The sequence below is a fragment of the Chlamydotis macqueenii genome, chromosome 9 (genome assembly GCF_036417535.1).
Source record: "Chlamydotis macqueenii isolate bChlMac1 chromosome 9, bChlMac1.mat, whole genome shotgun sequence".
Taxonomy (NCBI): Eukaryota; Metazoa; Chordata; class Aves; order Otidiformes; family Otididae; genus Chlamydotis; species Chlamydotis macqueenii.
The window spans coordinates 17883743-17911712 of record NC_141564.1 but is presented as its reverse complement, the minus strand read 5'-3'; the positions used below and the strand labels follow the sequence as shown (position 1 = coordinate 17911712).

Here is a 27970-nt window from a genome sequence, read left to right as displayed (position 1 = left end):
GCCGCTCCCCCCGCCCCCCCGCCATGGCTGCGGCCCGCCCGGGGACCCTCCCGCCGCCGCTGCTCCCCATCCTCTTGCTCCTGCTGCTCCCCGGCGGCCGCCGCGCTCTGGAGGGTGAGTACCGGGCTCGCCCGCCCTCCCGCCCGCCGCACCGGGGCCCGTGCGACCGCACACACACCCTCCAGGGTGTCCCCGGCCCACCCGGCCTCGTCGGTCTCCGCCGCCGGTTCGTCCCGTCGCGGACACCCGGCTGTCCCCGCGGGGAAGCTGGCTGCCGCAGCGCGCCCCAGCCCCGCTCCCGGCGCTTAGCCGCCCTCAGTAGGTTTCAGAGTCAACGCCCCGTGGAACCGAGCCCGGCGCGGCCGAGGAGCGGCGGCCGCGGTCGGCGGCCGCTGGCAGGGAGCGGCGCCTCGTTGGATACTCGGTTCACGTTCCGAGGCTTTTCGCCACGACCGAGAGGGCTGGAAAATTAATATTTCTTCCAGTGGAAGCTCGCGGCGTGCCAGAACTGGTGGGGCCGCCGGAGGAGTGTCCGTTTGCCGTGTCCGGCTCCATCCCTTCCCCGGCCGGGCCCGCTGCCTTAACCCCCGACGCTCCGGCGTGGGACCGCCGGGCCGAGCGGCCACGCGTGCTGCATCCACGGGGGGAGAGAAAGTGGGGAGGAGGGCAACCCCCCGCGCTCCGGTGGAGTTGGGGGTAAGAGGCGGATAGCTGCCTCCCCCTCGTAGGGTGAAGCCTGGTCCGGGGGGAAGCGCCGCGTGTACCCCTCCGATTTTGGGCGAGAAAAGCGGCGTTTGGAGCGATTTGGCGACCGGGGGTCCCGGGGCGGGCGACGCCGGGGGGAGGAGGAGGAGGAGAAGAGGGGGCCCCGGGCGGGTTTTTGTCTCGGCACAAAGTGTGCGAGGCTCCGGTGTCCGGTAACCGAACCCGCGGCGGGAGGGAGGGAGAAACCCCGGCGGAGAGGAGCTGCCGGTGCCTCTGCCCGGGCGGGGGGCGGCGAGGGGGGCTTTTGTGTCTTTTGTGGCAGTTTCGTGCGCGGGCTTCCGCCGCCGTCGCCCCGCGGTGCGGGGTTTGGGCTGCGGCACTGGGGGGTGACAGTGGGCAGGAGCCCGTCCCGCTGCCGATTCTTTGGGCGGGTGGGAGGGGGGCAACGCGTTTCCTCCGGCTTTGGGCTTTGTAGAAAGTTGGGGGGGGGGTGCTTCTTGCTCGTGTTTCTTTTTACCCTTTCTCCCTTCCTGCGTTTGAGTTTTTTTTGTGGTGGTTTGTTTTTTTTTTTTCCTTTAAAGAGGAAAAACATAAAAAAAAAATCACGCTCTGTACGTCATAGGAAACCGAGCTGTGGGCCTGCTGGGTCCCTCAGCTCCGGGAGGGAATGGGGAAATCCTGCCTGCACCCAGCCCTTTCGGGATGGAGGGTCCCAGGCCTGCGGGCAGCCCCTGGCAACCCACGCCCCATCAGCGGTTTGGGAACCGAGCAAAGAAAGCCGGCGTGGGGGCTGGCAACATCGGCGTGCACCGTGTCGGTCCTGGGGGAAACGGGGAGCTCCGGCCTCTCCTCCGCCGCCGTCCCGGGATGGAGCAGTGTGAAAAGCCGGATGGAGAGAAAATAAAACAGCTCCTGCGGAGGAGTCGCTGGATTTTCTCGCCTTCCCGAGCGCGCGGAGGGGTCAGGGGCCAAACACGCCACTGGAGGAGGTCAGGGCCCAGCTGGGTGCCAGCCCCATGGGACTGCTTCGGGGCTGCCTGGCAGCACTTTTAGGAGCTGGCCCCGATTCCCTTGGTTGTTTTTTTGGTTGGTTTTTTTTTTTTTCTTCTTTCCCCTATGCTCTTGTCCGAGCTGGAGGGAAAGTTGCAACTGGGCTGGGAGAGCTTGCCCGGCGTCAGGAAGCCGTTGCTCGCATTGAGGTCACTGAGCTCCCGCGCTTCTGCTGCGCGGGGCTTTTCTGGCCGCTCGCGACGCTGCTTCCCGACGGGGACCAGCGCGTTCGAGCGGTTACTGTAAATCTAGCGTGCACGTTCATTCGGATATTTTAGTGCTAATCATAAATCTGGTGTGGCCATAAATCTGCGCTCACGTCCTGCAGACGACAATGGCAGCCAACGGTCCCCGGCCACCTCGCTGGTTCCCTCTGAGGGGACAACGGGCTGGGCTTGTGGCCGGTGTCCGGCTGCGGGGGCAAGGGCCTCCAGGGCTGGATGGCGCTGGCCGTCCCCGGGGGGATGGCGGGGAGTTGGGTTTCTTTACAAGGCCCCACGGGGGTGGAGGGGAAAAGCCGCTCTCGGCAGCAGCTCAGTGAGGGCTTTGTGCTGCCGAGGAGAAAATGGTTTCTCTCCAGATCCTGTAAGTGCGCTGGGTCTGTTTGAAGTCACAATGTGTTTTTCTTCTCCGGTTCAGCAGTCCCCAGGCCGGCTGCAGAAGGAATGCTCTATCCGGGGGCAACAGCGGATCCTTTCTCCAGCGCAGGGGTTGGAGACGAGGAGTTTGTCCCGGTGGGGCTGTGGGAGCAGAGGCCCTGCGGGAAGTGGAGGTGGTGAAATGGTGCGGGGAGAGCACTGCGTTCGAGGCCCTTGCCGACCATCCAGGGATAAAACCCCAGGCTTCGAAACGCCCTGGCCCGAGGGAGTGCGGATGGCCGCAGGTTCGCTCTGCCCGTCGCCCCAGGGATGCGGGTCAGCCGAGACCGCGACCTGCTTTCCGGAGGAGCCATCTCCTGCACTGAGCAGCCTCTCTGGGCAGGGGACTCTGTTTAAAGTTGGGGGTTCCCCACTTTGCTCCCCCACAAACGCCTGTGCAGAGGCATTGCGTTGTCGCGTGTAGCCCCCAGCCGACTTGGGCTCTAGGAAAATACCCAGACTCCCCCGAAGCGGCTCCCAGACCCCCGCCGGGCGTTATGCAGGCTGACCACGCTCCTCTCTGCGCCGGCAAACCCCTGCCTAATTGACCCCTGTACTGGAACTGCCAGGTATTTTCTTGGCAGGGAGATTTGCTTTCCGTTTAATTACTTTTCACTGAAATGGCATGTTTCTCAGCAGGGCGATGGGGGGAATTTAGCCCCGCTGTTTTATTGATGCTTGGGGTAGGGCTGCGAAGGAAGGCGGGTCGTGTCGTGGGGCTCCGCGGTGCTCGCTGGATTCATGAAATCTCCTGTTCCTTGCTAAAAGCTCCGTTTGAGGAAGCCGCCCCGTCCATGCTCCTGAGGCGGGGAGGAGAAGGGCTTTCCTTTGTGTCAAGCGGAGCATGCGGAGAGCGGAGGAGAGGGAAAACTTGCAGTGTCGGGGCCCGTTTGCAGCCTTGCGTTTCTGCCCCGGCGTACGGCGAGGCTGCGGAGCCATGCCCGCCTGGCCCTGGCGATTGGGAATAGCGGCCTCTGGTTTTTAAGGAATGAACCGAAACTCCTTGTTTTGTTGTGATGACTTACTGCGAGAGATATTTGGGGAAACCAGTTTGTTGCATTTTCTTTCCGTGAGCCGTTTGCTGCTGCCACTGGAGCAGGGGAGCTTGGCGTTTAATTAAAACAGCCCGAGCAATCTGAATCACAGACTTGCATGTTTTTAAAATTGTAGCTGTTCCTGTTGTGCTGAGTCAAACTGGTTTGTCGGGATTAAGCTGTCTCCGCCTGGGAGCCACGCTGGGGGAAGGGTGCTGGGGCGGCCCCGGGGTCGGGATCCCCGTTCCAGGCTGGCGGAGTTGGCAGGGTGGGTGCCAGCCCCCCGCCTCGAGATGCTGCCTGGGAAAGGGGCACCATCCCCATGGGCTGCCATGGAACTGGTGGTTGCCATCACCCCGTACTTTCCCAGGGTTGATGCCATAATGAGTTGGCGTCACTTCTGGAGCAGGCACATTCCCAAGCAAAGCATTTTGAGGATGATGAGTATGGGGGTGAAGCCCCTTGTGGGGAGCCAGACACAGCCCCATGCCTGTGGGGACAGGCTGCCATCTTGAAGGCCAGGCAGCCTTTTGCAGTGGCACTCCCACCTGGCTGGGACGGTCCCATTTGAATTCGTGTTTTGGTTTTTTGTTGTGTTTTTTTTGTTGTTGTTGTTGCTCAAAAACCAGTCCTGTGCTCAGGCTGGGGCGGGGCTGGTGGCAGGAGCCAAGCCCCATGCAGACTCTGTGGGGAGCCCAACGGGAGCCATTTTGTAGGACGGGTGGGTACCCTGCTCGCAGAGGGCCCAGCCTGGCGCTCTTGGCGAGGCCTCGTCCTCCCATGCTTGTGCTTCGGCATCGCCCGCCCTCGGCACGGCCGTCGAGGCCTTGTGGGGCCAAGCTCCGGAGCAGGGCTGCATCCCCTTCCCGCAGGGCTGCCATTTCCAGAGGGGCTGCAGCCTTCCCCCACCGCTCGCTTTCCCCTAAGCACAGCCAAGCTCACCAGCCCGTGCTCCCCGCAGCCAGAGGGAGCGAGCCCAGAGCTGGCTTCGCATGGCCGCCCCTTTGAGGAGGAAAGGGAGCCATCTTGGGAAAAGGCAGGAGCGCGGCAGCAAGGCTGAGCGCCGGCCCCATGGCCGCTCTCCTTGCGCGTGCCGGCTGGGCGTCCCAGGCTGGGGAAGGGGGAGATTGCTGTGGGGGTCTTCTTATTTTATTTTTGCCCGTCGCTAAGCTCCGCGCTGCTGAGGGCTGGTGTTTCTCATGCATGTGGCAGGAGCTGTTGACAAACACCTGTTTCCCGGCCCCCTCCCCAGGAATGCCCCGGGGGCCCTGCAGGGGCTGCCATGCTGGGGGTAGGGGGGACCAGCAGGGATGCCCCCTCCCCAGGTCCCTCGCCCCTCCCAGAGGAGCTCTTCTCCAGGGCTTTCCTGCCCAGCAGCAGCTGTGGGAAGGATTTTGGCCTCCGTGTTCCTCTCCAAGGTGTGGCCGTCGCACAGGGCTGCCAAAACCCGTCCCTGGACCAGGGAGGGGACACCGGCCCCCTCCTCCCCGACCAGTCCTGCTTGTCCCTTGGGTGCTCAGCCGCCTGCCCGGCGAGGGCTGGGGCGCAGGAAGGACCGAGGGGGGGGCACTCGATGGGCGCGCACGCACACGCGGCGTGCGATCCAAGGCCTTTTTTTATTAATGAGAAAAATGTGCAGGGCTTGAACGATCGCCAGGAACAGATTTATTCTAGTTCCCCAGAAATTAAACTGAAATGAAGGAGCGAGTCAGCCTGGCCCGGCACCCCCTCCTGACTCTGTGCTTGTTTTAACTCTGGAAGAATCTGACTTTGGGAGTGGGGGAGGTGGGGAAGAGGGGGGATATTTGGGTTTAAGCAGTTCCAGATGGGCTCGGTGCTGAGGAGAGCCGAGGAAGCGAGCGGAGAGCAGCGCGGAGATTTGGGTAACTGCCCCAGGCAGGAGAGAGGAGGGGATCTTGGCAGAAACTCCCGCTCCGCTCTGCCGGGATGGGATGAAGCTTGGCAGCCGAGCCGCCCTGTCTGTGGGGCGAGCCTTTGGATGTGCAGCTAGTAACCTTTTTTGGGGAGGAGGTGGGTTGTTTTTTTTTTTTTTTTAAATATCATTACTCCTTCCCTGGGCTCTTTCCAAAAGTACAACCTGGAAAAAAATGGAGCTGGAGGGGGGAAAGGGGCCTTTTGGATCTCAGCCTGCTGCAAATGGTTGCCCTGCGGAGGCAGGCCTGCAGCGCCGGCCGTGTTCCCTTCCTTCCCCCGGGGACTTTGGGGCTCTCCGTCCCGTGCCAGCCCAGCTCGGGCTGGTGGCCTCAAGGGGACACCTGCCCGGTGAAGCCATGGCCATGGGGCAATGGGACTGTGGAGGGAGACAACAGGAGCATCCCTGTCATAGCAGGGCCTGGAAACGAAGGCAGCTTTCCAGGTCGATTTACTGCCTACGTCCCAGTCAATGGCATTCGCAGCTCGAACAGGTCTGGCATCTCCCAATCGGATGAGTTATTTCTGTGGCAGTAGAGAGTGGCTGCTTGGCCGTTCCTGCTGGGGACAGTGACCTATAAATCTATCCTGTAGAGCTCCTTCCCGCCCGGTGCAGCTGGTCACGTTGTCCCCATGGCAGGGAGCTGCAGCAGGCAGCCCCTTCACCTGGGCAGGGACATGCCCATCCTGAGTGGGCAGCAGTCATTTTAAGACCGGCAATGTGTCTGGCAGCAGGCAGTGCTTGAGCGGCTGTCCGTGGGGTCTGTCTGTTCCCCTTGCCCACAGCCTGGCAGAGCAGAAGCCGCTTTTCCCCCCGGGTGAGCCGAAGCAGCGAGTACCGGGGCGCATCCACCACGTGGGCAGGAATGGCAGCTCTTCCCTGGCTGAGCTGACCCCGGCGTGGCACACCAGGCTCTGACATCCGAAATCCCCGCGGTATTAATAGAACAGTAATTGCAGTGCAGGGCTGGACTCGGGCAGCTGGCTCGCGTCCTTTCTCGGCGTCAGTACGGCCTTTCTGCGGGACTGGGGCCTGGCAGCGGGACCTGGCAGGGCTCGGGCAGTAGGCTGCACGTGTCCTTGGCATGCGGTTGTGGGGCAGGAGCCTGCCATCCTGCAAAAGCCCTGGGCTCCGAGTATCATGCTTTGGAGGGAGGGGGCAGCATGCGTGCTTGTCGGTGCTGGAGTTTGGCTTGGTGTGGTCCTGCTCGTGAAATGACAGAAATCTGCCCTCCCCGGCTCGAGTCAGTGCGTGACCAGGAGGAAGCGAACGCCCATCCCTCGCCGCATCCCGGGTGCTGCCACTTGATCTGCTTTTCGCAGAGCTGGCACCTGTCCTCTCTCACATGCTTCAGTCTGTCTCGCTGCCGTCAGGAAACAGCTCCTGGCGAGGAGCACGCGGCCGGAAAACCCTCTTGAGCCGGTTAGCGACCAGCGAGTGGGCGACAGGGCAGGGCTGAAGGGAGTGCTCTCATCCCACTCCGTCCCATGTGCCAGGCAGCTCCCGATCATCCAGGAGCTGGATTTGCCAATCCAGAATGTGTGGGACATTGGGGTCGGATGGGGGGGACTGTGAGGGAGATGCAGCTGGCTGATGGCTCAGAGTCACCAGGCCATTTCCCTGTATGAGGTTGTTATACCCCAGCGCAGGTGCGGGGTTGGGAAATGGAGGATGCATCTTTGGAGCATCCTTGGAATTGGCATCTTGGGCTGTGCTGCGAGTTTACCATGGTGCCAGCGGGACCGAGACAGGCAATGGTGTCATTGGGGCCAGATCCAGCAATGGCTCCAGGACCAGCGGTGCTGCCCATCCTCGGCCAGGCTTTCCTGGGACTGCCTGCCCTTGTGTGTGCGTGTGTGGTGTGTACAAAGGGGCCTTAATCTCAGTTGGGGCCTCTGGGCCCTGCCATAATGCAGAAATAATGAGTCTATTATTAAGTGCCCACAGTACTTCTTCACTCCAGTGGCTTGCCTCCAGCAGCAGGCAGAACCTGTCCCACTTGAAGTGGATGTGTCATCATTTGCCTCAGCAAATCTGATCCCCTTTGATGATGGGCCAAACGCCCTTGGCACGAAGGGCCACAGCTGTGATACAGGCCACATTTTTTCTTTCTTTTTTTTTTTTTTTTTTCTTTCCCCCTTCCTCTCTTCCCTTTGTTCCCAGTTTGTTGGCAAGTCATCGGCTCGCCCCAAACCTGTGGAAAGCGCATGCTGATAGGCATAGGCCGTCTGAGCCCCCGTGGAGAGGTTCAGGGTGGGGGGCTGGCTCTCACAGCAGCCCTGCATCTCCCACCTTGGCGCTGGGGAGCAGCAGGCGCCCTGCTCGGCGTAAGGACGGGTTCCCAGCGTGGGCGGCGATAGGGAGCACTCCAGCCCTTCCCTTGGGCTGAACCACACCACCCCTGGCCTGCCCGGCCCGACAGCCGGGGAGGGTGAGGGTGGTACCCTGCATGGCCCCCTGTCCTTGCGCCAGACGCTCGGGCAGCCGGACATGCAGGAGGGGTTCCTGGAGGAGCCAGGATTCTCCCGGGAAGGCCGAGGGACTCGTGAGCTGTGTGGCAAGCCAGCAGTGCTGGCAGCCCCGTCCCTGCAGAGGGAGCTGGCAGACAGCATCTACCAGCACCTTTGCCAGGCTCCCGAAACCCGTGCCTGGCACCTCCATCATGGGTAGCCCCAGCCCACCCTGGCTGCTGCCAGCCCCACCGGTGCCCTCCCTGCTGCCTGCCTCCCTCCCTGGCCGCAGCCTTCTTCGCTGCTCTCCTGGCTCTCAGCTGCAGCACCAAGAGCCTCCTCTTCCCCGCAGTGCCGCTCCGACACGAGGGGCTGCCGAGTGCCGAAACCTCCCAGCACAACGTCTCCGAATCTGCCATCTGCAGGGTGCTCCGTCCACAGAGCACAGCTCTGCCTTGGGCTGAGCAGGACAAGAGTACTTTCCCCTTGCAGGCAGCGTGTGCGAGTCCCCTGGCCTCGGAGCAGGGCCATCCCCTGCCAGGGAAGAGGATGGCCATGGAGTTTAGCTGAGGTCAGAGGCGAAAGGACCCTCCCGGAGGAGGAGGAATCCGGGTGGGAGGCACGCTCCGAGAAAATGCATCGCGGGGTCTCCCGGACCTGAGGCGCGCGCAGGGCGCTCTGTGTGGCTCGGCTTTTGTGTACGCGAAACGCTCGTCAGCGGGAAAAGTGCAACCTCAGGTTCTCTCCCACAGGCAGCTCTTTGTTCCCAGATAAAGGACCTTACACCAAAGGCGCTTTGTGCCGCTGCTCAGAACGATGCCGGGATTAATTGTACCGATAGGTGCTTGAATAGGGAGCGCGCAAGGCCGCTCGCTCCTGCCGTAATTATCTCCAAAACTAAGGAGGAAATGAAAAATGTGCGGGGAGATGCCCCTTTTGGTGGCTTTTTGACTAGCAGGCAATCGCCAAGTCTGAAGGTGCATCCCTAAACAAGCTGCTTTCCCTTCCAGAGCAGCACGGCACGGCGGTGAGGGGGAGAGGCGTCCGGCACCACTGCCAGCAGCCGCTGCGGTGGAAGGCAAGCCGTGTCCTGGGGCAAATGGCTCAGCCATCCGTGCTGTCTGCAGAAGCCTGGCGTGGGGCGAGCAGCCCGGCCGTGGGCCGCTCGCACCACGCTGGGCTCCTGCAGACATGGTGCCACGGTGTACATGGCTGCTGGAGAGCACGGGCATGTTGCAGAACAGGTTCCTCTGTTTGCGGCGAGGCTGTGTGGGCGTCTTTACTAACTTTCCTCCCTTACCTTCTTCCAGGATGCTCTGGACTTGCGCGAGCTGCCTTCTCCTCATTGGGGCGAGGAGCTGGCGTCCTACCTTGCCAGCGCATCCTGATAAAAGCCGGCAGTCCTCATGTTCAAAGGCAAGAGTGTTCAAATCAGAGCCGGTTGGTGGAGACGATTGAGTTTTCCCCAGTGGCTTCATCTTGAAAGAATTTTTTTTTTTCTTCCCTTCCTCCCCCCCTCCTTTCTGGCTCAGCCGTCGCTGCTGCGCACGTCTGCCGCTCAGCAGTGCAAGACAGGCTCTCTGGGCCTCTTAAGGGGGGAGTTCAAACTTTTTCACTGGCCTCAGACAGTGCGTGCCGCATTCCTGAGCCACTGCGCAGGGTGGAAGAGGTCCCCAGCTCCAGATGGGTCCTCGACAGGGCTTGAAACACCCAGTGAACAGCTCGGGGCTCTGCAGAGGTGACAGGAAGGCTGCTGGCAAGGGACCCCTGTTCTTTGCAGCTTGGGGCGTGCCTAGGAGGAGATTTTTGCGGGGCAAGGAGGAGGCAGCTGGAGTGATGCTCACAGCCTCGTCTGAGGAGTGAGGGTCTTTCCCTGCCTCGGGATCCCACTTTGCTGTGGAAATTCTGCTTTTATGTGGAGTTGACCAAGGCCTGCTGCACTTGCTGAGCTACATCCTTCGCCCAGCCGAAGGTAAGGAGAGGACAACTCCCCACCGCTGCAGACAGTGATAAAGCAAGCCTTAGGGTGACTTCCCCAAGCTGGCAAAATTGGGAGACAATTTCCCATTGACTAATGGGACCATTCTCTTGTTGTGGTGCGCGAGATTGAGGTGGCTTTGACTCACTGCTCGGCCAGCCCTGACGCTGTTCACGTCCCTCTGAAGCACCTACAAACCTGAACTGAGCTGGGAAACTGCCAGTGCCACCTGCGAGCCCGCCTCTGGCACTATGTGCCACAGTGCTGGAGGGAGAGAGCAGCTGGCACCTCCTGAGCCACTCAAGCCTGGTGCTTGCCCATCTCCCTAGCCCTGGATGCCACCACATGCCCTCTCAGGGGGGCCAGCGTTTGTGCCCTGATGGTTCCTGGAGAAAGGACACAGGGTCAGTGCCAGGGTGCTGAGAGATCTCTGCGGCAGCTTTAAGGGCAGAGCGCAGTTTCTGTGGTTCGGCTGCGGCTGGCTCAGCTCAGCGTGCTGAGCCAGCCTCAGGACCACGCAGCGCAGCAGCCTGCGGGGCCATCTGCTCGCGACCTTCACGGGCAGCAGGCTGTGAGGGGCTGGGGAGCTCCGCTGGCGCCGCTCGCTCCTGTGGCTGCAGGAAACCCCTGCTGCCCTCCGCACCCGGCCCGTTTCCTTTAGCTAAGTTGCTCAGTGATTTTATTTTTATTATTTCCCCTCCCCGCTCTCTCTGTACAATTTATGTGGCTCTTGCGCCAGGGGCCAACTTGGCTCTGTCAGGTTTTTTTCACCTCCTTTGCCGGTCAGATGGCAGATGCTGCCAAATTAGGATGCAAGCAGCAAGCCTCCTGTCCGAGCCATGTTTCTTCCCCAGGCCGGCACTTTTAGGGAAGGATGCTGCCAGAGACAGGACTGCTGGCAGGCAGGAGAGTTCCTGCACACCCTGGGCAGGTTTGGGGAGCAAAGCTCCCCTCCCACCCCAGGAGCAGGGGGATGCCCACACGGTCAGGTCCGGCCTGGCTCTGCTATGGCTGGCCATGGGATCCTTGTGCCGCCCCGCTCGCGGGCACGCCCTGCCACCCAGATCCCCATCTCCAGCCTGACTCACCACCATGGCTGCTCATCCACACCAGCCCTGAGCACGCAGGGCACCCCTTCCCCTCTCCTCCTGCCACATCCAGCCCCCTTGCAAACACCCATCCAGCTCCCTGTGCCGGGAGTGGGGCCCTTCGCTGGCCGGACTTGTGCAGGGTCTCTGCGCTGAGACTTGGCAGCCCGGCATGCTGTCAGCTTGGTTCTCCTCTGCCGCCAGCGCGGCGTGCCTGGGCCCTTGCACGACACCGCTCTGCCCTTATTAGGGCAGCCGGTGCTTGGGACCCATCCCTCAGAGAGGTGCAGGTGGCCCCACTCCAAAAATTGCTCCCCAATGGTCCAGTACTGTCCGCCTTCCCTGGGAGCCCACCCCGGCACAGGGGTCTGGGGAGCTCAGCAGCGTCTCGGGGAGGTCTCGTGGCCGTGCAGAGCTGCTCTCCGGCCTCTACTGGCGGTCAGTCGCTGATGCTGCGGGGAAGGGAAGAGGAGGGGAAGAGGGACGGCGGTTTGCTGCATCCCCTGGGCAGGCAGTGCCATCCCAGCCCCATCCTGTGCTGTCATCTTGCGGACATGCCCCTCTCAAGTCGCTCTTTGTTACCTGCTGTGCAGAGGGCTCCTTCCTTCTCTCCCTTTGTTTTTGCCAGGGGCCCCTTAGTTTGTGTTTTTGAGAAGCAGCAAACAACCACTGCCCAAGAACCAACTCTGCACTCCTGCTTGCAAACGAGAGCTGCTGTCAGTTTGTCCTCACTGTGGTAGCTGCTGCCCTCCCTTTTGCCTTTGCTCCATGCGAACAGCCTGGGCAAGAGGCAGGCTCGCCGGCTGGGCTGGGATCCTGGTGAACAGCAAGGCGAGTCACAGCCCACGTGTCCCCAAATGTGCTTGTTTATCTGCGCTGTGGTAGCTCTTGCAGTCTGTCCTCCTGGCCTATCCGTGGGTGCTGGCTCGGGAGCTGCTGGCGGGTCTCCCTGGGGTGGGACATGGGAGGAAGGTGTTTACTTCCAGCCGGGCTTTATCCAAAACCCTGCGACACGTGAACATTTCCTTCCTCCTCCGCACTTCCTCCCTGGCTGGGTCAGCCTGTGGTTTTCCTGGGGTGGAAGGAAAGAATCCTTTCAGTGCTTAAAGGGGACTTGTAAGAAAGATGGGGACAAACTTTTTGGCAGGGCCTGTTGTGATAGGACAAGGGGTAATGGTTTTAAAATAGAGGGAGGTAGATTCAGACTGGACATAAGGAAAACATATTTTACGCTGAGGGTGGTGGAACACTGGCACAGGTTTCCCAGAAAGGTGGTGGATGCCCCATCCCTGGAAACATTCAAGGCCAGGTTGGACGGGGCTCTGAGCAGCCTGATCTGGTTGGAGATGTCCCTGCTCCTTGCAGGGGGGTTGGACTGATGGCCTTTAAAGGTCCTTCCAACCCAAACCGTTCCATGATTCTAAGCTGAAACTGCTTCTCGTGTCGGGCTGAGCCATGGTGCCGGGCATGGGCAAGCTGCCCCGGCACGTCCTGTGCCCCAGCCGTGGAACGCAAGCGGCTCCCAGCGCCCTGCCAGCTCTGGAGGCTGGAGAGCCGCAGCTCCCTCCCCTGCGTCTCGGGGCTGGGTGGGCTGAAGGATGGACGGATGGACAGACATCCCCTGGGGAGCTGTGTGGGGTCTGGGATGGGGCTGTGCCTGCAGCTGGGGAGGAGGATGCCCTCAGCAGGCAGGGCATTTCAGAGCTGGTCCTGGGCCCTGCTCGGGGCAGGTACTGGAACCCCTCTGAGCACACTGGGGTCTGGAGGGGGCCCTTGCCCAGCTCTGGTGCTTGCACCACTATTACCCTAAAACCCTCCAGGGCAGGAGAGGGGCTGGAGGACCCCAGGGATGCCTACTCCCTTCCAAACAGCCTAGGGGGCCATCCATGGAGTAGGGGTCGCAGAGCCAGCACACTGTTCGCCATCCTTGCGTTTCGCTCCCAGTTTTTTGCGCGTGGTGCTTGTGCGGAGCCGTGCGGATCTGCTTGGGATTAGCGACAGCTGCCTGCAATTGCAGCTCTTCCCAGACAAGCGTCTCGCTTCCCCAAGGCTGGGGCTGGGGCTGTTTGGGGAATGCTGCCGGGGTGGTTTGTCTTGTAGTCTGCTCCAGGAATGTTGGCCAGACGGTCAAATTCTTCTCCCCTCTTGTAAAATGAGTGATGTGGGGCGTCTCTGGGAGAGCAGCCTGCCAGTCCCTCCTCCTCTGGATAAACCTGCCTGGCCCGCACCGCCCTGTCATGGGAATGGGCCCTTTCAACCCCAGCCACAGTAAATACGCACCCTGCCAAAGCGGAGGGGGAGGGCGCGGATAGGGGTGCCTGGTCTCCCTCCTCTGGCACCCCCCCACACTGTCTGGGAGACACGGCTGGCCGCATCGGTGCCGGGAGTGGCAGCTTGTCCCCATGTCCCCCTCGCCACCTGGCCAGCTCCTCATCCTGCCGCTTCCCCGTTCCGGCACGGCTCTCCGGGGACGCCTCGCTCTTCCTGTTCTGCTGATGGGAGAAGAGAAATCTGGAGTCTGTCTGCGCCGCTCTCCCCTCCTCCCACCACATCTCACCCCCCAAGTTGCTGTTTTCCACAGAAATGTCAGGCTCTGCTCTCCTCTCCCCCACTCCTCCTGTTTTTTTAATTTTTCCTCTAATCTTAGCCTTCGTCTCCAATTACTCTTTCTCTCCTCTCTCTCTCTCTCCAGAGACCCTGATGGACACGAAGTGGGTGACCTCTGAGTTGGCATGGACAACTCATCCGGAGACGGGGGTAAGTCTGGAGCCAGCCCTGGTCGTGACCTCCAAAGGGCATGGCTGGCCCCGGCCCCACGGGAACCAGGGCTGCTCGCCAGCACCTTCACAGAGCTGGCTGCGTCTTCCTCCTTCCCTCCCATGCTTATTCTCTCGCCTTGTGAAACCATCTCCTCCTGACTCCGTGCTGGCAGAGCAGCAGCACTATGGTCCCTGGCCCAGGTTGCTCTTAGTCACCTTGATGACGAGGGTTGGGACGGGTGGAGGTGCAGCTGCTTCTCTTCCCTGTTGACTGTTGCGTGGTCCTCCCCACCCCGTGCCGTTCGCGATGTTGCGCTGGTCCATGGCTGGGGGTCTAACCCACTCTCCTCTCGCTCACAGTGGGAAGAAGTCAGTGGCTATGACGAGGCCATGAACCCCATCCGCACATACCAGGTGTGCAACGTGCGGGAGGCCAACCAGAACAACTGGCTTCGCACCAAGTTCATCCAGCGCCAGGATGTCCAGCGCGTCTACGTGGAGCTGAAGTTCACTGTGCGGGACTGCAACAGCATCCCCAACATCCCCGGCTCCTGCAAAGAGACCTTCAACCTCTTCTATTACGAGTCGGATACTGATTCTGCCTCTGCGAATAGTCCTTTCTGGATGGAGAACCCCTATATCAAAGTGGATACAATTGCCCCGGATGAGAGCTTCTCCAAGCTGGAGTCTGGCCGCGTGAACACCAAGGTGCGCAGCTTTGGCCCTCTCTCCAAGAATGGCTTTTACCTGGCCTTTCAGGACCTGGGAGCCTGCATGTCCCTCATCTCCGTCCGGGCTTTCTACAAGAAATGCTCCAACACCATTGCTGGCTTTGCTATATTCCCGGAGACTTTAACGGGGGCTGAGCCCACTTCTCTGGTCATCGCCCCGGGCACCTGCATCCCCAACGCGGTGGAGGTGTCTGTACCCCTGAAGCTGTACTGCAACGGCGACGGCGAGTGGATGGTACCCGTGGGAGCGTGTACGTGTGCCGCCGGGTATGAACCAGCCATGAAGGACACCCAATGCCAAGGTACGTGTGTGGCGGAGCGACCATGGCTCTATTTCCCGTGGACACGTTGACGCTTAGGAGGCGGTTTTGCGTTGAGCTCGGTCTGTTTTCAGAGGCTTGGGAGCTGGTCAGGCTCTGTGAGGAGGAGCAGGGTGGTATCTCAGAGGAGGGGTCTGCAGTTTGACTCAGTGTCTGGAAGCCTTAAAGCCTTTGTGGTCCAGACTGGCATGGTGTCTGCTGTGACACGCTGGTTAGCATCCACCGGCGCTGTCCTCTGCAGGATGCATCTCCTCACCAGGAGCTGCAGCTCAAGACATGGTCCTCAGCAGGGATCCCGCATGTTTAATCCCCTGAGCGTTACCAAAACCTCCCCCTCACCCCTGCTGCTGCGTCCAGCGTCTCCCCTCTCTCCCCACTGCGATGCTTGTGGCTGGGGCAAGTGATTGTTCCTAGCAGGCGAGATTTCACGCTGCTTGTGCGGAGGCACTCGGAAACCCCGGTGATGAGCGGGGCCCCGCTATGCTGGCTGCGGGAGAAGCCGTGTGGATGCATGATTCCACTGCCAGTGCTGAGGGCTTGCAGCGGGGAGGGTGGGGAGCGGCATGAAGGCAGAGGAGCCAGAGCTCCCTGTCCCTGCTCAGAGAAGAGGGAAAAGCATCCTGCACACGGAGATACTGTGGGGATCGAGAGCCGCCCTGGGTGGTGGGATAGCCCTGTCTGGCTGAGCCACTGTGCTCTCCCACAACAGCTTTAGTGTTGCTGTTTCAGGATGGGTGTGTTGATAAGGAAAAATCCCGGATGGATGTTGCTTTTCCTTGGGGTGATTTTGTCCTTGGGTGCTGTCTCCGGCATGCAGGACCCTGCCCTGGGGTGGTTCAGATTTAGGGCAGAAAGGTTGCTGCTCCCCTTGGCTGGAGACGTTGCGCAGGGAGCGGGACGCTGGCTGGGCCCCCAGCGCTGGATGCCTTGTGCTCGCCGATGACGGGATGCTTGGCGCCAGCCTTTGCTCTTGGCAGAAGCAATGCGCTTTGGGACAGCCCGTGACGTGGAGCTCGGGCCAGGCCAGCCTCTCTGCTGGCTTTGCGAGCAGTGTAACTGTCGGCCGTGCCGCTGTGGCTGGCCGGGGAGAGCTCAGCCTCCACAGGGCCGCGGCTCTGCTGGGGAACCTCCAGCACCACCGGTGCCAGCACAGCCCCGACTGCCGTGCCCTGGCCCCCTGTGTCAGTCTTGCAAGCAGCCGACCTGGCTCCTCCCGGAGCCGATGGACACTGGTGCCAGGCATCCATCGCTGGGTGAAGAGCTCACGTTTAAAAGCATGTGCTGGGGTCCCCGCTCCTAGGGGGCTAGTTTCCTTCTTGCTTGGGCTGGGAGACCTTAGACCGTTCAGGGTGTTTGCTCTTTCCCAGCACGGAGTGGGGTTTGGGCACAAGGTGACACCGGTTCCAGACAGTACGTGGGGAGGCATCCCAAGGCAGGACCAAGGGCTTCTTGAGCCGGGCTGAGGGCATTGCTGTGGCCTGGGGCTGCGTCCCCTCTCTGCATCCCCCCAGCTGGGCAGACACCCATGCAGCCGCTCTCCCAGCGCCTTTGATTTCCACCCCCAAGCCCAGGCTTCTTCCCCAGTGTGCGGGGAAGCCGCACTGAGCCGCGGCCACTTCTCCATCCGGCAGCCTGCCCTCTCGCTGGGCAGAAGCGGTGGCGTCCTCACGTTTCTCTGGGAAAGCTGTGCCGCGCTTGTACCGTCAGATTTTCCGCCATATGATCTTGTGTTTTAAGTGGAAACAGCTGAAGAAGGGCTGGGAGAAGCTGGAGCCGCGGCTCCCTTTTCTGCTCTCGGCTGGATGTTCCCTTACCCCGTTTCGGCAGCCTGGCACTGCCGAGAGGGCTCTCGGCCCCCGCAGTGCGGGGAGCGGTGCGGATGTGGCCCTGCGGAGCTGGGGTTTCGGCTCTCCCGCCCCGGGGATGCCGCCAAGGCTTCACCGCGCGGGCGAGGAGCGCTCCGGAATGCCAGATGGCATTTTAATAAATAACAATACCCGGTTACTGCTTAGATGGGATAAGCCCTGTTGTAAATCTCCCCCTTTCCCCAGACTTTCCGTGGCCTTTGAAGATCTCCTCCTCCTCCTCCTCTTTATCTCCATCCAGAGCCAGGATTAGGCCTCGCATTCAGACCTGTTACAATGCAGCTCGTATCCCGGTCCCTCGGGAGCCGAGGGCTCATCCCGCCCGGCTGAAGGCGGTTTCTTTGGCGTGCTTTGTAACGCGATGCGCGCCAGGCTGGTATCTGGCGCTCCGGTCCCGAGTTGCCACCGCATTGATTTGGCATCTCATTCTCAGCCTCATTATCTTTATTTAATTAGCACACGGCCCTTCTGGGGGTTGTGCCGCTTCCCACACACTCCCCGCCACGCAGAGCTGCGGAGGCTGCTCTCCCTGGAGGAAGAGGAGCTGCCGGCCGGGGAGGGAGACGAAGGCTCCTACGTGCCTCTGAAGAAAGGGGTGCACTGCCTTTGCCCCCTCGCACCCCGAGCCCTGCGTCCCCCGAGGTTTAGCTTTTCCCCCAGCCTTGGTCCTTCTCCTTTTGGTTTGCAAGCACCCAAATAATTCAGGGGGTCTGGTGTCAAGGTGCTCCAGGCGCTGCACAGGCAGGCGGGGGAATTTTCCTTTGAGGGACACGGGGCTCGTGACGCAGAGCAGCTCGACGTGCAGCACCTCCCCAAAAATGCTCCTGGGTGTGTGCTCCTTCACCGGGGTTTGCACCCCTCGTGTCGCTGGCTTCACCCAAAGGCAGAAAGGTTTGGGCTCTGGCTGGCCTCCATGCCGGGGCTGGCAGCGAGTGCCCTTGCATGGCCCTCGATGCCCATGGGGGGGGTCCTGGAGCAGGGGAGGGGGACTGGGGCTGTGTGGTGCAGCTGATGGACACCCAAACTGTAAAAGCACCCCGAGAGGCAGTGTGTAGCACGACGCCGTGCTCTCCTCAGACCCATTTCTCAGCTTTCTTGACGTTCCTTTTCTGCTCTCACCGGGCGCTGTACGTTTGAGCACAGTCTGTAGGCGATAGCAGGTCAGGCTGGGGCAAAAAAATCCAAATTTTTGTGAAAATAAATTTCCTTTGCAATCGGTGACTAATGGGAACATCACCTCGGATTAAAAAAAAAAAAAAAAAAAAATTGCCAAGCAAGCAATGCACTTGCCAACTGTTTGCAGCTTTGCATTGCAACACGGGCTTGCTGCATGAAACCCAGGAAGTGAAACTGCCTGCTGTTAATTGCCCGGCTTCCAGATCAAAGGCGGCTCCGCGGTGCGGGCACAGCCGGGCAGCTCCACAATGGGTCACTTGTAACATGGTCGAGGAAATCTGCTCCTGCCATCCTGCCTGTGACCCACTGTGGCTCAAGAAGCAGCTTTGCTTCTTAAAAATTTTTTTTTCCCCCTTTTAAAAAAAAAAAAAAAAAAAAATTGGTTTCTCGCCTCTTCCTTGGATGCTGCTGTTCAAACCCCAAAGGGCTCTTTCCCTTCTCTCCCTGTCAAATTTACTCCATTCACTTTTGGGCTGCACTAGCATGAAATATTTCCACCCAAAGGGTGGGTTTTTAAAAAAAAAAATTAAAAGTGCCTTTTAAGAGAGACTTAAAAATGAGGGTTACCGCCTTGGCCGTAGCCAGGCTGTTGATTCCGCGGCTCTAATCCGTATGCAGCCGCTTAGGAAAGTGGGAAGGGAGCGAGCCGTGCAGGTTCATAAAGCACAGATCGTCCCTGGCAAACGCGATTGCTGCCTTAAAGAAATTACAGGGTTGCTGGACAAAGGGATGCGATCGGTTTGATTTATCTGGGCTCAAGCGAGGCTTTCTGCTTCAGTCCTGCACGGAGAGAAATAGCTGGAAGGATGCTGCCCGGGCTGGAATAGCAGTCGAGACCTGGAACAGGAAGGTTTGGGGCTGGTGTTCCCCAATGTACCATGGGCTATCCCTCCCTTTCCCAAGGGAGGGGACCCCAGAGTTTTGGGGATGCACACAGGGTTCATTGCTGCTTCGTTCGTTGCAGTAATGGAGGCTGCCTGTGGGATGAGTCACTGCTCTCTGCTGCTGCCAGGAGAGTTTTATTTCGGTGTTTTTTCGGCTCCCTCCCTTGGACTTTATTCACCGAGGTATGGACTGTATTTGGGAAGATTCTTCTTCTCCCAGCCCTGCACTGCGGCTCTTCAGGGCAGGATCAGGTCCAGAGGTGGGCAGCTGATGGAAATCCCGGAGGGGCTGCCAGGGGAAGCCGGATGGCCGGGGGCGGGTGCTGTGCTATGCTGGGTGTGTGATGCCCCTGCTGAGGGCACGGGGGCAGTTTTGCAGCAGCCCCAGGGCTTCATTGCTGCCCCCAGCCCCTCACCCCGCATAAATCCCTTCCGTGCCGATCCCTACTGTCAGGCCGGGCTGTGTCTCCCTCCCATCAAACCAGCGGCTCCTCTTCAGACCAGAGCGCTCCGCTTCGGTTCTCTGACCTGTTATCCTGTGGCTGTCAGCAACTGTCATGTTCTCCCCAGAGGTGACCACAGCCCGGCACCCGGCGATGTGATCTGTGTGCAGAGGTTCAGGGTTGTTATTTTATTGGGGACGTTTCAGCAGGAAAAGTGCTTATGCAAACCTCTTGGTGGGGAGAGAGGAGCCTGGATCCCCAGCTCCGGCTGGATGGAGTCACGTTCCTGCTCCAGAGCTCGCAGGCTCGTTCCCCGGCGTGCCGGCCAAGACAGTGGTTGTTGTACAGGCAGTTTCTTGCAGAGAGGAGATGACACAGCGGCTTATCCACCAGGGACCTGGGATCAGCTTTCAGCTCGGTTACAGCCTTCAAATGTGGCGGGTGAGAGCTGTCACGCTGCCACCGAGGTCTTTATGCTCTGATTTATTAAGCGGAGTTGGAAACTTAAACACTCGAGTGCATCTGGGCCTCGTTCCCTCTCCTGCTCTTCCCCTGCCTAACAGGGCTGGGACATGGCTCGTCCCCCTCCTGCCTGGGATGGCATGGGGCTGCGGAGAAATGACCTTCATCACTTGTGCAGCTGCCCAAGGATGCCCCTGCCTGCCCCTTCCTCTTCTGTGTCCGGGAGCAGGGGAGGTCACTGTCCCCTCCGTGCCCATAACTCACAGCAGCTGGCGCTGAGCACGCAGGAGGCCAAGCACCATCATCATCCCTCCTGCGTCCTTTGCAGAGCACCTCACTGTCCCCGGCTGCCATGCTGCGCTCGGGCTGTCGGCTTCTCAAAGCCTTGGCTGCTCCAGCTTCGCTTTCCCCCAACGAGCCCGTTATTTCAGGGGGTTTTGTCCCTGATGGATCTGGGCTGCTGTCCATAACCGAAGCATGTTTGGCGGCTTTCTGAGCCCAGAACGTTCCTGTCCAAGAGGTTTCAGTCATCTCTCATTCCTCAGCAATCTGGTTCCTTATGTGTGAATCTGCATCCACCCAGTTTGAGCTGCCCCAGACTTGGGCTGGGGTGGGTCTGCCTGTGCGGGCGCTGCTCTGCTACCTCTGGGCTTCTGTTGTCACATCTTCGCGTTTCGTGGTGGTGAGGGTGGCCCGGGCTGGGGGGACAGGAGCCATGGACCTGCTCACCGGGGGCTTCCATCGCTTGCCAGTCTGCATGCTCCTTTACCCTTCGGGATGGGCTGAGCTTTAATTTCCAAGGGAAGGCCCAGAGGCTGGGTGAACTCAGGTCAAGGAGCTGAAGCGAGTCGAGCCATGTGGCCGGTCCTGTTCTGACCGAAGAGGAGTCTCCTTGCTGGAAGGCTTGTGCCCTGAGAGCGGGAAGCGGCTGCTGCCGCCCATCCAGACAGGGAGGCTGGAGAGCACAAGGTCCGCAGGTCCCCTCATTGGCAGCAGGATGCCTCCCTCGTAATGGGGTTGCTCACACGTTCCCCTGCCTGGCAGCACCGCGATGGAGCAGGGCTTCTCCTCTGGGGCTGCTGCTGCTCGGTGCCTGGCCAAACCGGGGGGCCAGGACAACACCCCAGAGCTGTGTGTGGGGCTGGCTCGGCAGCGTGTGACTCAGCAGTGCTCCACGCCCCACACGTGGGGCTGCAATCAGCCGGAAAACTTCCACAGAGAGTGTCAGGATATGCCTCATAGCAGGAAGCTTCCACTTGTTGCAGCCCAGTGAAGCACCAGGAAACTTCCTTCTGTTTACAAGCGATGTGCGGCAGGCGTGGGATGTGGGACGGGGCTGCCAGGAGGGTTACGTGCTCTTGGGAGCTACCCTAATCCCGGCAGAGCGAGGAGGATCCACCCCCTCCTCTGGGGACCTCGGTGCTGATGCCACCTTGGCCCTGGCAAACTGGTGGGTCTCTGGCTGCTTTGGCCAGCTGCAAACACAGAGCACGAGACCCATTTCCTTGGGGCAGCACTGCGATAAATCAGGCTATTTGGAGGTGTGGGTCGGGTTCCTGAGGCCACTCTGCCCTTTGGCTCAAGTGCTGTTAATCCTTTCACGTGCTCCTCCTTACAACTAAACACCCGCGGTGCCAGCCGGGCCGGATCCCAGGACTTGTGGCTCCTTCAAGGACCCTGATCGGAAGCAGGAGTAGGAGGTGGCAGCGATGCCGAAGCAGCTCTTTAGCCAAGGACCTGCAGGAATGTTTTAATCTTGCTTGGCGTTCCACTTGAGCCGGCATCAGGAGGTGCCGCCACCCCGGGGCTGAGAAGTGGCTGAAGAGGCAGAGAGTTTGGGGCTGCAGAGGCCTCTCGTGGGGGCTGCTGCAGGCAGGGCTGAGGGATCCTTTCCTTCCCAGCCTTATTTCCCTGGGGAATGGATCACTGACCCTATGGAGGGTGCTAGGTGTGGAAACCAGTTGAGGAAGGGAGAGTTAATGCATGGCAAAGCCCTTGGGAAGTGCAGTGAAGAAACAAAATGGGGCTTGATCCCCGTACAGCTGCTAGTGACCAGCTCTTCCCCTCTCCAGCTGCCACAGGTCTGACACCGAAGCACAGTGTCTCCTGGGCAGAGCTGTGCCTGCGCTGACGGGTGCCCGTACCCTGTGCCAGCAGCACGCTCTTGTCTGCCCTGCTCAGCCTGGGGCACCACATCCCTGGATGTGGCTGATGGCAGCAGAAAAGTGGCTGGTGGTCCTCAAGCCACCGATCAGAGTGTTGGCAAGGAGTGAGGTGGGGGTCTGCCAAGCCTTTGGGGGAACCGTGAATGTTTTCTGGGTGCACTTAGTGACTGGGGTTTGTTTTCTCTTCCTCTAGCATGTGGCCCAGGAACCTTCAAGTCCAAGCAGGGAGAAGGTCCCTGTTCTCCCTGCCCTCCCAACAGCCGGACCACTTCTGGAGCGGCAATGGTCTGCACGTGTCGAAACGGCTTTTTCCGGGCAGACACAGACCCTGCAGACAGCGCCTGCACCAGTGAGTCCCACCCTGGGCAAGGAGGGGAGGTGTGGAAGCAGCGGGGGTCTGCATCTGGGGTGGGGGGGGTGTGCTGTGCCCATGCCGGAGGTAAGCCAGGCATGGGGGCATGCCATCCCTGACCCCTGCGTTCCCCACCGCAGGCGTCCCCTCCGCCCCGCGCAGCGTCATCTCCAACGTGAACGAGACGTCGCTGGTGCTGGAGTGGAGCGAGCCGCAGGACACGGGCGGGCGGGATGACCTGCTCTACAACGTCATCTGCAAGAAGTGCAGCGTGGAGCGGCGCCTGTGCACCCGCTGCGACGACAACGTGGAGTTCGTGCCGCGCCAGCTCGGCCTCACCGAGCGTCGCATCTACATCAGCAACCTGATGGCCCACACCCAGTACACCTTCGAGATCCAGGCTGTGAATGGCATCTCCAACAAGAGCCCCTACGCTCCCCACTTCGCCTCTGTCAACATCACCACCAACCAGGCAGGTCAGTGGAGTTGCTGGAGAGCAAGGGGTGGTTCTCTGCCGCAGAGTGGAGCGAGGATTTCTTGCTGACAGCCTCGGAGGCTGCAGTCCTTTGTGCTGCTGCGTTACTGGCTCTCCACGCCTGCATCTAATCCCCTGGGTAAATTCTCCTCTCCGTTTAACGCGTGTCCCTGGAGGATATGAGATCAGAACGCATGCAAGCGGAGAAGGGCAGGGTTGGCAGATGCTCTGGAGAGCTCAGGATCTTCTAGACCTACCAACAGTACCTGCTGTGAAGGGAGGAGGAAGGAAATGAGATTTCTCCCCTGTGGGCCTGGGAAGGCTCAGCACCAGCCCAAACCTTCGCAGCCAGCCGAGTGCTCTGCCATTCCCTCCTTCTTCCCGCTCTGGCCCAGCTCCAGCACGCTGGTAATCTCCAGCCGCCGTGCTCTGATCTGATTTCACGAGTCTCGTTTGTGGGGTGGAGTGTGGAGCTCCTGGCGAGAAGAGGAGGGGAAAGAGCCCCAGTTTGGGCTGGCAGGACCCTTTCCCGGACCAGTTTGGAGCTAGGAATGGGGTGAAGTGTTACCTCAGTGCTATTTCCAAGGGTCCCCTTGGTCCCTTTTCACCTTGGTTGTGAGGCAGTGAGACCGCACCTCCCTACGGAGATTCGTGGAAGGCCAGTCCCTAAGCTTTTCCATCCCTTTCCGCTGGGGTTATCCAAGCAGGTCCCTGGCTGAGAGTCCCCCAAGCCGACATGGGATGGCGGAGAGGGAAGCCTGGCATAGATGGCTCATTCCTCCCCTGCCCTCTTTCCTAGCCCCGTCTGCCGTGCCTACGATGCACCTCCACAGCAGCACTGGGAACAGCATGACGCTGTCGTGGACTCCCCCAGAGAGACCCAATGGCATCATTCTTGACTACGAGATCAAGTACTCGGAGAAGGTAAAGCAGGAGGCAGAGCAGCCTTTCCCCTCCTCCAACCCTTCTGGCAAAGAGGTCCCTGCAGAGATGGTGCCCAGGGGATGGAGGGGCAGCAAAGAGGATATCGCTTCACAGCGGTGACACCCCTGTGTCTCCCCTACAGCAGGGCCAGAGCGACGGCATTGCCAACACGGTCACCAGCCAGAAGAACACGGTGCGGCTGGATGGGCTGAAGGCCAATGCTCGGTATATGGTGCAGGTCCGGGCGCGCACAGTGGCTGGATACGGCCGCTACAGCCTCCCCACAGAGTTTCAGACAACTGCGGAGGACGGTAGGTACCAGGACGGGGCTGCCTCCATCCCCCAGCCCTCCTATGCATGCTCCTTCCCCAGTCTGACTTTGATTCCTGCTTCTACTTCCATCAGGCTCCACCAGCAAGACTTTCCAGGAGCTGCCTCTGATCGTGGGTTCGGCCACTGCAGGGCTGTTGTTCGTCATCGTTGTGGTGATCATCGCTATCGTCTGCTTCAGGTACTGGCTTTGCAGGGAGGTGGGGGTTCAGAGCAGAGTTTGGGGGTTGCTTGTGTCTGGCCCAGAGCTTTCCCCCTTGCCCGTGGGTAGAGCTCTGGCAGCTCCAGCCAGAGAGCGAAGCACGTGGGTACCAGAGCACAGGTCCTGTGGGAGGAGTGTGCTTCTCTGCTTCCCCGGCACCAGCTGGGGCTCTGCCCAGGCTCCTGCTATCCTTTCTCAGCACAACTAGGCCATCTTCTCCCACCGCACCTCGGGTGGAGAGATGGCTCTGCTCGCCAGCTGCCAGAGGGGAAACTCTCTGGCATAAACTGTCTGTGCTGGGATTTGGAAGCTGGCAGTGAATGTCTTTGCCCCATCAGGAAAGGGATGGTTACTGAACAGCTCCTCTCATCTCCTTTGGGCAGGAAGCAACGCAACAGCACGGACCCTGAGTACACAGAGAAACTGCAGCAATACGGTGAGTATGACAACCCAGAAAATGGGCTCTGCCTGCCCTCTCCCAGCTCCTGTCCCGTGCGCAAGTGAAGGGGCAGCCTTTGAGAGCCAGAGACCAGGGGGGATGGGTTGGCAGCAGGCCAAGCTGGCTCAGCATCTGTCACCGATGTTGCATCCCTCTTGGTGATGACTTCTCTGCCCTTGCAGTCACCCCTGGGATGAAGGTCTACATTGACCCCTTCACCTATGAGGATCCCAACGAAGCCGTCCGGGAGTTCGCCAAAGAGATTGACATCTCCTGCGTCAAAATCGAGGAGGTCATTGGAGCAGGTAAGTCCCAGGGCTGGGCACAGCAGCTGCTGAGACCGACGACGCCTCTCCCCCTGCCGCGTGGCTCACCGTGCCACCCCCTTCTCCCCTTCCTCACCACAGGGGAGTTCGGCGAGGTGTGCCGTGGGCGCCTGAAGCTGCCCGGCCGCCGTGAGATCTTCGTGGCCATCAAGACACTGAAGGTGGGCTACACAGAGCGGCAGCGGCGCGATTTCCTGAGTGAGGCCAGCATCATGGGCCAGTTTGACCACCCAAACATCATCCACCTAGAGGGCGTGGTGACCAAGAGCCGCCCTGTCATGATCATCACGGAGTTCATGGAGAACTGCGCGCTCGACTCCTTCCTCCGGGTGAGCATCCATCCCCTCCTGGGCTGGGGACTGCAGCGCTTAGGGGTGGCAGCTCAGAGCCCCCCTTCTCCATCCCTTTGCATTCTTGTGCTGACATCCTTAATGCTAAACTGCGCATAGACATCGTGGGGTCAGAGACGAGGGGTGGCTCTAGGGAGGAGGAAGGTGGTCATAGCGCATTGAGCTGCTTTCCTAGTCTGTTTGGGGTGTTACAAACCCCACTGATCTCTCCCCTGGCAGCTGAACGATGGGCAGTTCACAGTCATCCAGCTGGTGGGGATGCTGCGCGGCATTGCCGCCGGCATGAAGTACCTTTCGGAGATGAACTACGTGCACCGGGATCTGGCTGCCCGCAACATCCTGGTCAACAGCAACTTGGTCTGCAAAGTGTCTGACTTCGGGCTCTCTCGCTTTCTGGAGGACGACCCGGCTGACCCCACCTACACCAGTTCCCTGGTATGGGACACTCGTGGGGGACCCACTAGTCTGGGAGTGGGGGGAGACTCCTCGGGTGTGTGCTAAATAATTTGGGCTGTGTATCCCTGCAGGGGGGCAAGATCCCGATCAGATGGACGGCTCCTGAGGCCATCGCCTACCGCAAATTCACTTCGGCCAGCGACGTGTGGAGCTACGGCATCGTCATGTGGGAAGTTATGTCCTACGGGGAGCGACCCTACTGGGACATGTCCAACCAGGACGTAAGTGCTCTCCCCAGGGACTGGGGAGCTGCAGGCCACCCCTGGGGGCCTCAGTGGCTCACAGCCAGTCTCTGCATGTCCCGCCGCAGGTGATCAACGCAGTGGAGCAGGATTACCGCCTGCCACCCCCCATGGACTGCCCCACAGCGCTGCACCAGCTGATGCTGGACTGCTGGGTGCGGGACCGCAACCTGCGGCCCAAGTTTGCACAGATCGTCAACACGCTGGACAAGCTCATCCGCAACGCGGCCAGCCTGAAAGTCATCGCCAGCGTCCAGTCTGGGTCAGTGGCATCCCTGCCTCCAGTCAGGACTTCCCACAAGCCTGGGGAATGCTGGGGTGACTGGAACAAGAGATGTGGGAGGGCAGGGATGAGAAATCTCCCCTGCTTCCAGTTACCCCTCTCTGTCCACTGCTCCCTGTGACCTGTGGCTCTTGTCCTCTTGTCCTCTAGCATCTCCCAGCCACTCCTGGACCGCACCGTCCCGGATTACACCACCTTTACCACCGTGGGAGACTGGCTGGATGCCATCAAAATGGGACGGTACAAGGAGAACTTTGTCAATGCCGGCTTTGCCTCCTTTGATCTGGTGGCACAGATGACTGCAGAGTAAGTTCCCGCTTGCAGAGGAGGAAGAGGGCTGGGGCTGGGAATGCTGTACATCGTCCCTTGCCTTTCCGGCAGCCAGCTCCTCCCATCTGAGCACAGAGAGTCGAGTTGTGCATGGGGTTTTCCCAAGTGGGTTAAGGTCTGGCTTTCAGCGTACGGTCCCCTGTGGTGTTAGAGTGACACTGGAGCTTGGCAGAGGGATGTAATGAAGACGGGTCCTTTGGCAGCTGCTAGATGGGGCAAGGCCACGTGCTGATATTGCTGCTGGCGGGGAGCTGAGTCTTCACTTTCTCCTTGCAGAGACCTGCTGAGGATAGGGGTGACGCTAGCAGGACACCAGAAGAAGATCCTGAGCAGCATTCAGGACATGAGGCTGCAGATGAACCAGACACTCCCGGTGCAGGTTTGACCGCAGGGGACTCTGCATTGGAACGGACCGAGGGAACCTGCCAACCAGGTTCAGTTTGCAGTGCAGCCCGGCTTCCTGTTTCCCCCTTCACATGGCGCTCCTCTGCCTCGGACGGTCACCTGGGATGGGACAGGACGGGCCGCCCTTCCCTGGATCAGAGGCACTCGTGCCGAGAGGGAGCCCAGCTTTTCGTCCCGTGTCCTGGAGCGGTGAGGCAGCAACGCATCTTCATATTGAAGATGGATTATGGGACAGAGATGGCACACCCCGCTTCCCGCCCTGTCTCGGTGCTCATCAGTTTGAAGAGTTGTTCTGCTCTTGGATTTCTTTTCACCCTGTTTTCCCCCCAAGTCCTCACTTCCCACCCCACCCCGAGGCCACAGACTGTTGACCTGTCCGCTGAGTCCGTCAGACACGTCCGAAGCCTTCCCTAACTCTGGTCCCCACATGGAAGCAGCCAGGGGAGGCTGAGCTGCCAGGGGAGATGCCCACAGTGGAGACGGCGACAGGGCCGGGGCCATTGGCCCCAGACAATCACTCCTCTCCTCCAGCCCTGGCGGCCCCTCCGCCCGAGGGTCTGCACTGGAATGTGTCCGAAGGGAAGGCTTCGCTCCCTTTCTTGGCTTTGCACGCCGGAACCTGAACCCCATGAGATTTACTATGCAGGGAGTTAGGCAAAAAAAAAAAAAAAAAAAAGAAAAAAAAATATATTAAAAAAATAAGAGGGAGCAGAAAGGGGGGGGAGGGCGACCCGGCGCCCGGCTCCACATCTCTTACCCTCTTGGTTCTCCTGGCCGGCTCTGCACTGCAGAGCGAGGCCATCAGCACGTTTGCACAGGGATCCTCCGCCCCCGGACCCACGGCAGCCGCGCTCCCCCCGAGGGGCTGGAGAGTGGGGCTGGGGCGGGGGGTCGCTCCGGGGGGCCGAGGCCTGGCCTCCCCCAGCCTCCTCTTTTATGCAGAAGGAGCGGGTGCCGCCGGCGCGGCCACCCCGCTCCTGACACACGCTGTGATTGCTGCCAAAAGACTCACTCACCTTTCCCCGAGGATTCACTGCAGCCCGGTTCCTCCGAGCCGAGGGAGAGACTCCCAGCGTGCCTGAGTGTGCGTGAGTGTGTGCGTGCGTGCGTGGGTGTGTGCTGGCCGGCAGGACTGTGTGAGGCAATGGGCAGAATAAAGGCAATAAGAATTTTAC

The 27970-nt window shown here is 60.3% G+C and overlaps 1 protein-coding gene across 3 annotated transcripts; it reads left to right on the top strand.

The window, feature by feature from the left end:
• The first annotated feature begins 15 nt into the window (after window positions 1–15).
• EPHB3 (EPH receptor B3) lies at window positions 16–27969 on the top strand. 3 transcript variants are annotated; one of them, XM_086754201.1, is made up of 16 exons: window positions 16–114; window positions 13569–13633; window positions 13996–14668; window positions 21875–22030; window positions 22174–22509; window positions 23308–23432; window positions 23575–23743; window positions 23838–23943; window positions 24348–24400; window positions 24586–24708; window positions 24811–25058; window positions 25299–25514; window positions 25607–25756; window positions 25846–26039; window positions 26211–26366; window positions 26667–27969. In XM_086754201.1, the coding sequence occupies exons 1-16, from the start codon at window positions 24–26 to the stop codon at window positions 26773–26775; spliced, it is 2970 nt and encodes a 989-aa protein (XP_086610327.1). In that variant the 5' UTR covers window positions 16–23; the 3' UTR covers window positions 26776–27969. The 3 variants fall into 3 exon arrangements, with proteins under 3 accessions (XP_086610327.1, XP_086610326.1, XP_086610328.1); XM_086754200.1 differs by having other exon boundaries at window positions 24303–24400; XM_086754202.1 differs by lacking the exon at window positions 16–114 and adding an exon at window positions 13405–13461 and having other exon boundaries at window positions 24303–24400.
• Window position 27970: the final 1 nt, after the last annotated feature.

Bases quoted from the DNA above. Each gene is read 5' to 3' on its own strand.
- EPHB3 (XM_086754200.1), top strand. From the start codon at position 24: ATGGCTGCGGCCCGCCCGGGGACCCTCCCGCCGCCGCTGCTCCCCATC. The intron at 23,944-24,302 runs GTACTGGCTTTG...TTGCCCCATCAG, and splicing joins ATCGCTATCGTCTGCTTCAG to GAAAGGGATGGTTACTGAAC. The intron at 25,515-25,606 runs GTATGGGACACT...GTATCCCTGCAG, and splicing joins CCACCTACACCAGTTCCCTG to GGGGGCAAGATCCCGATCAG.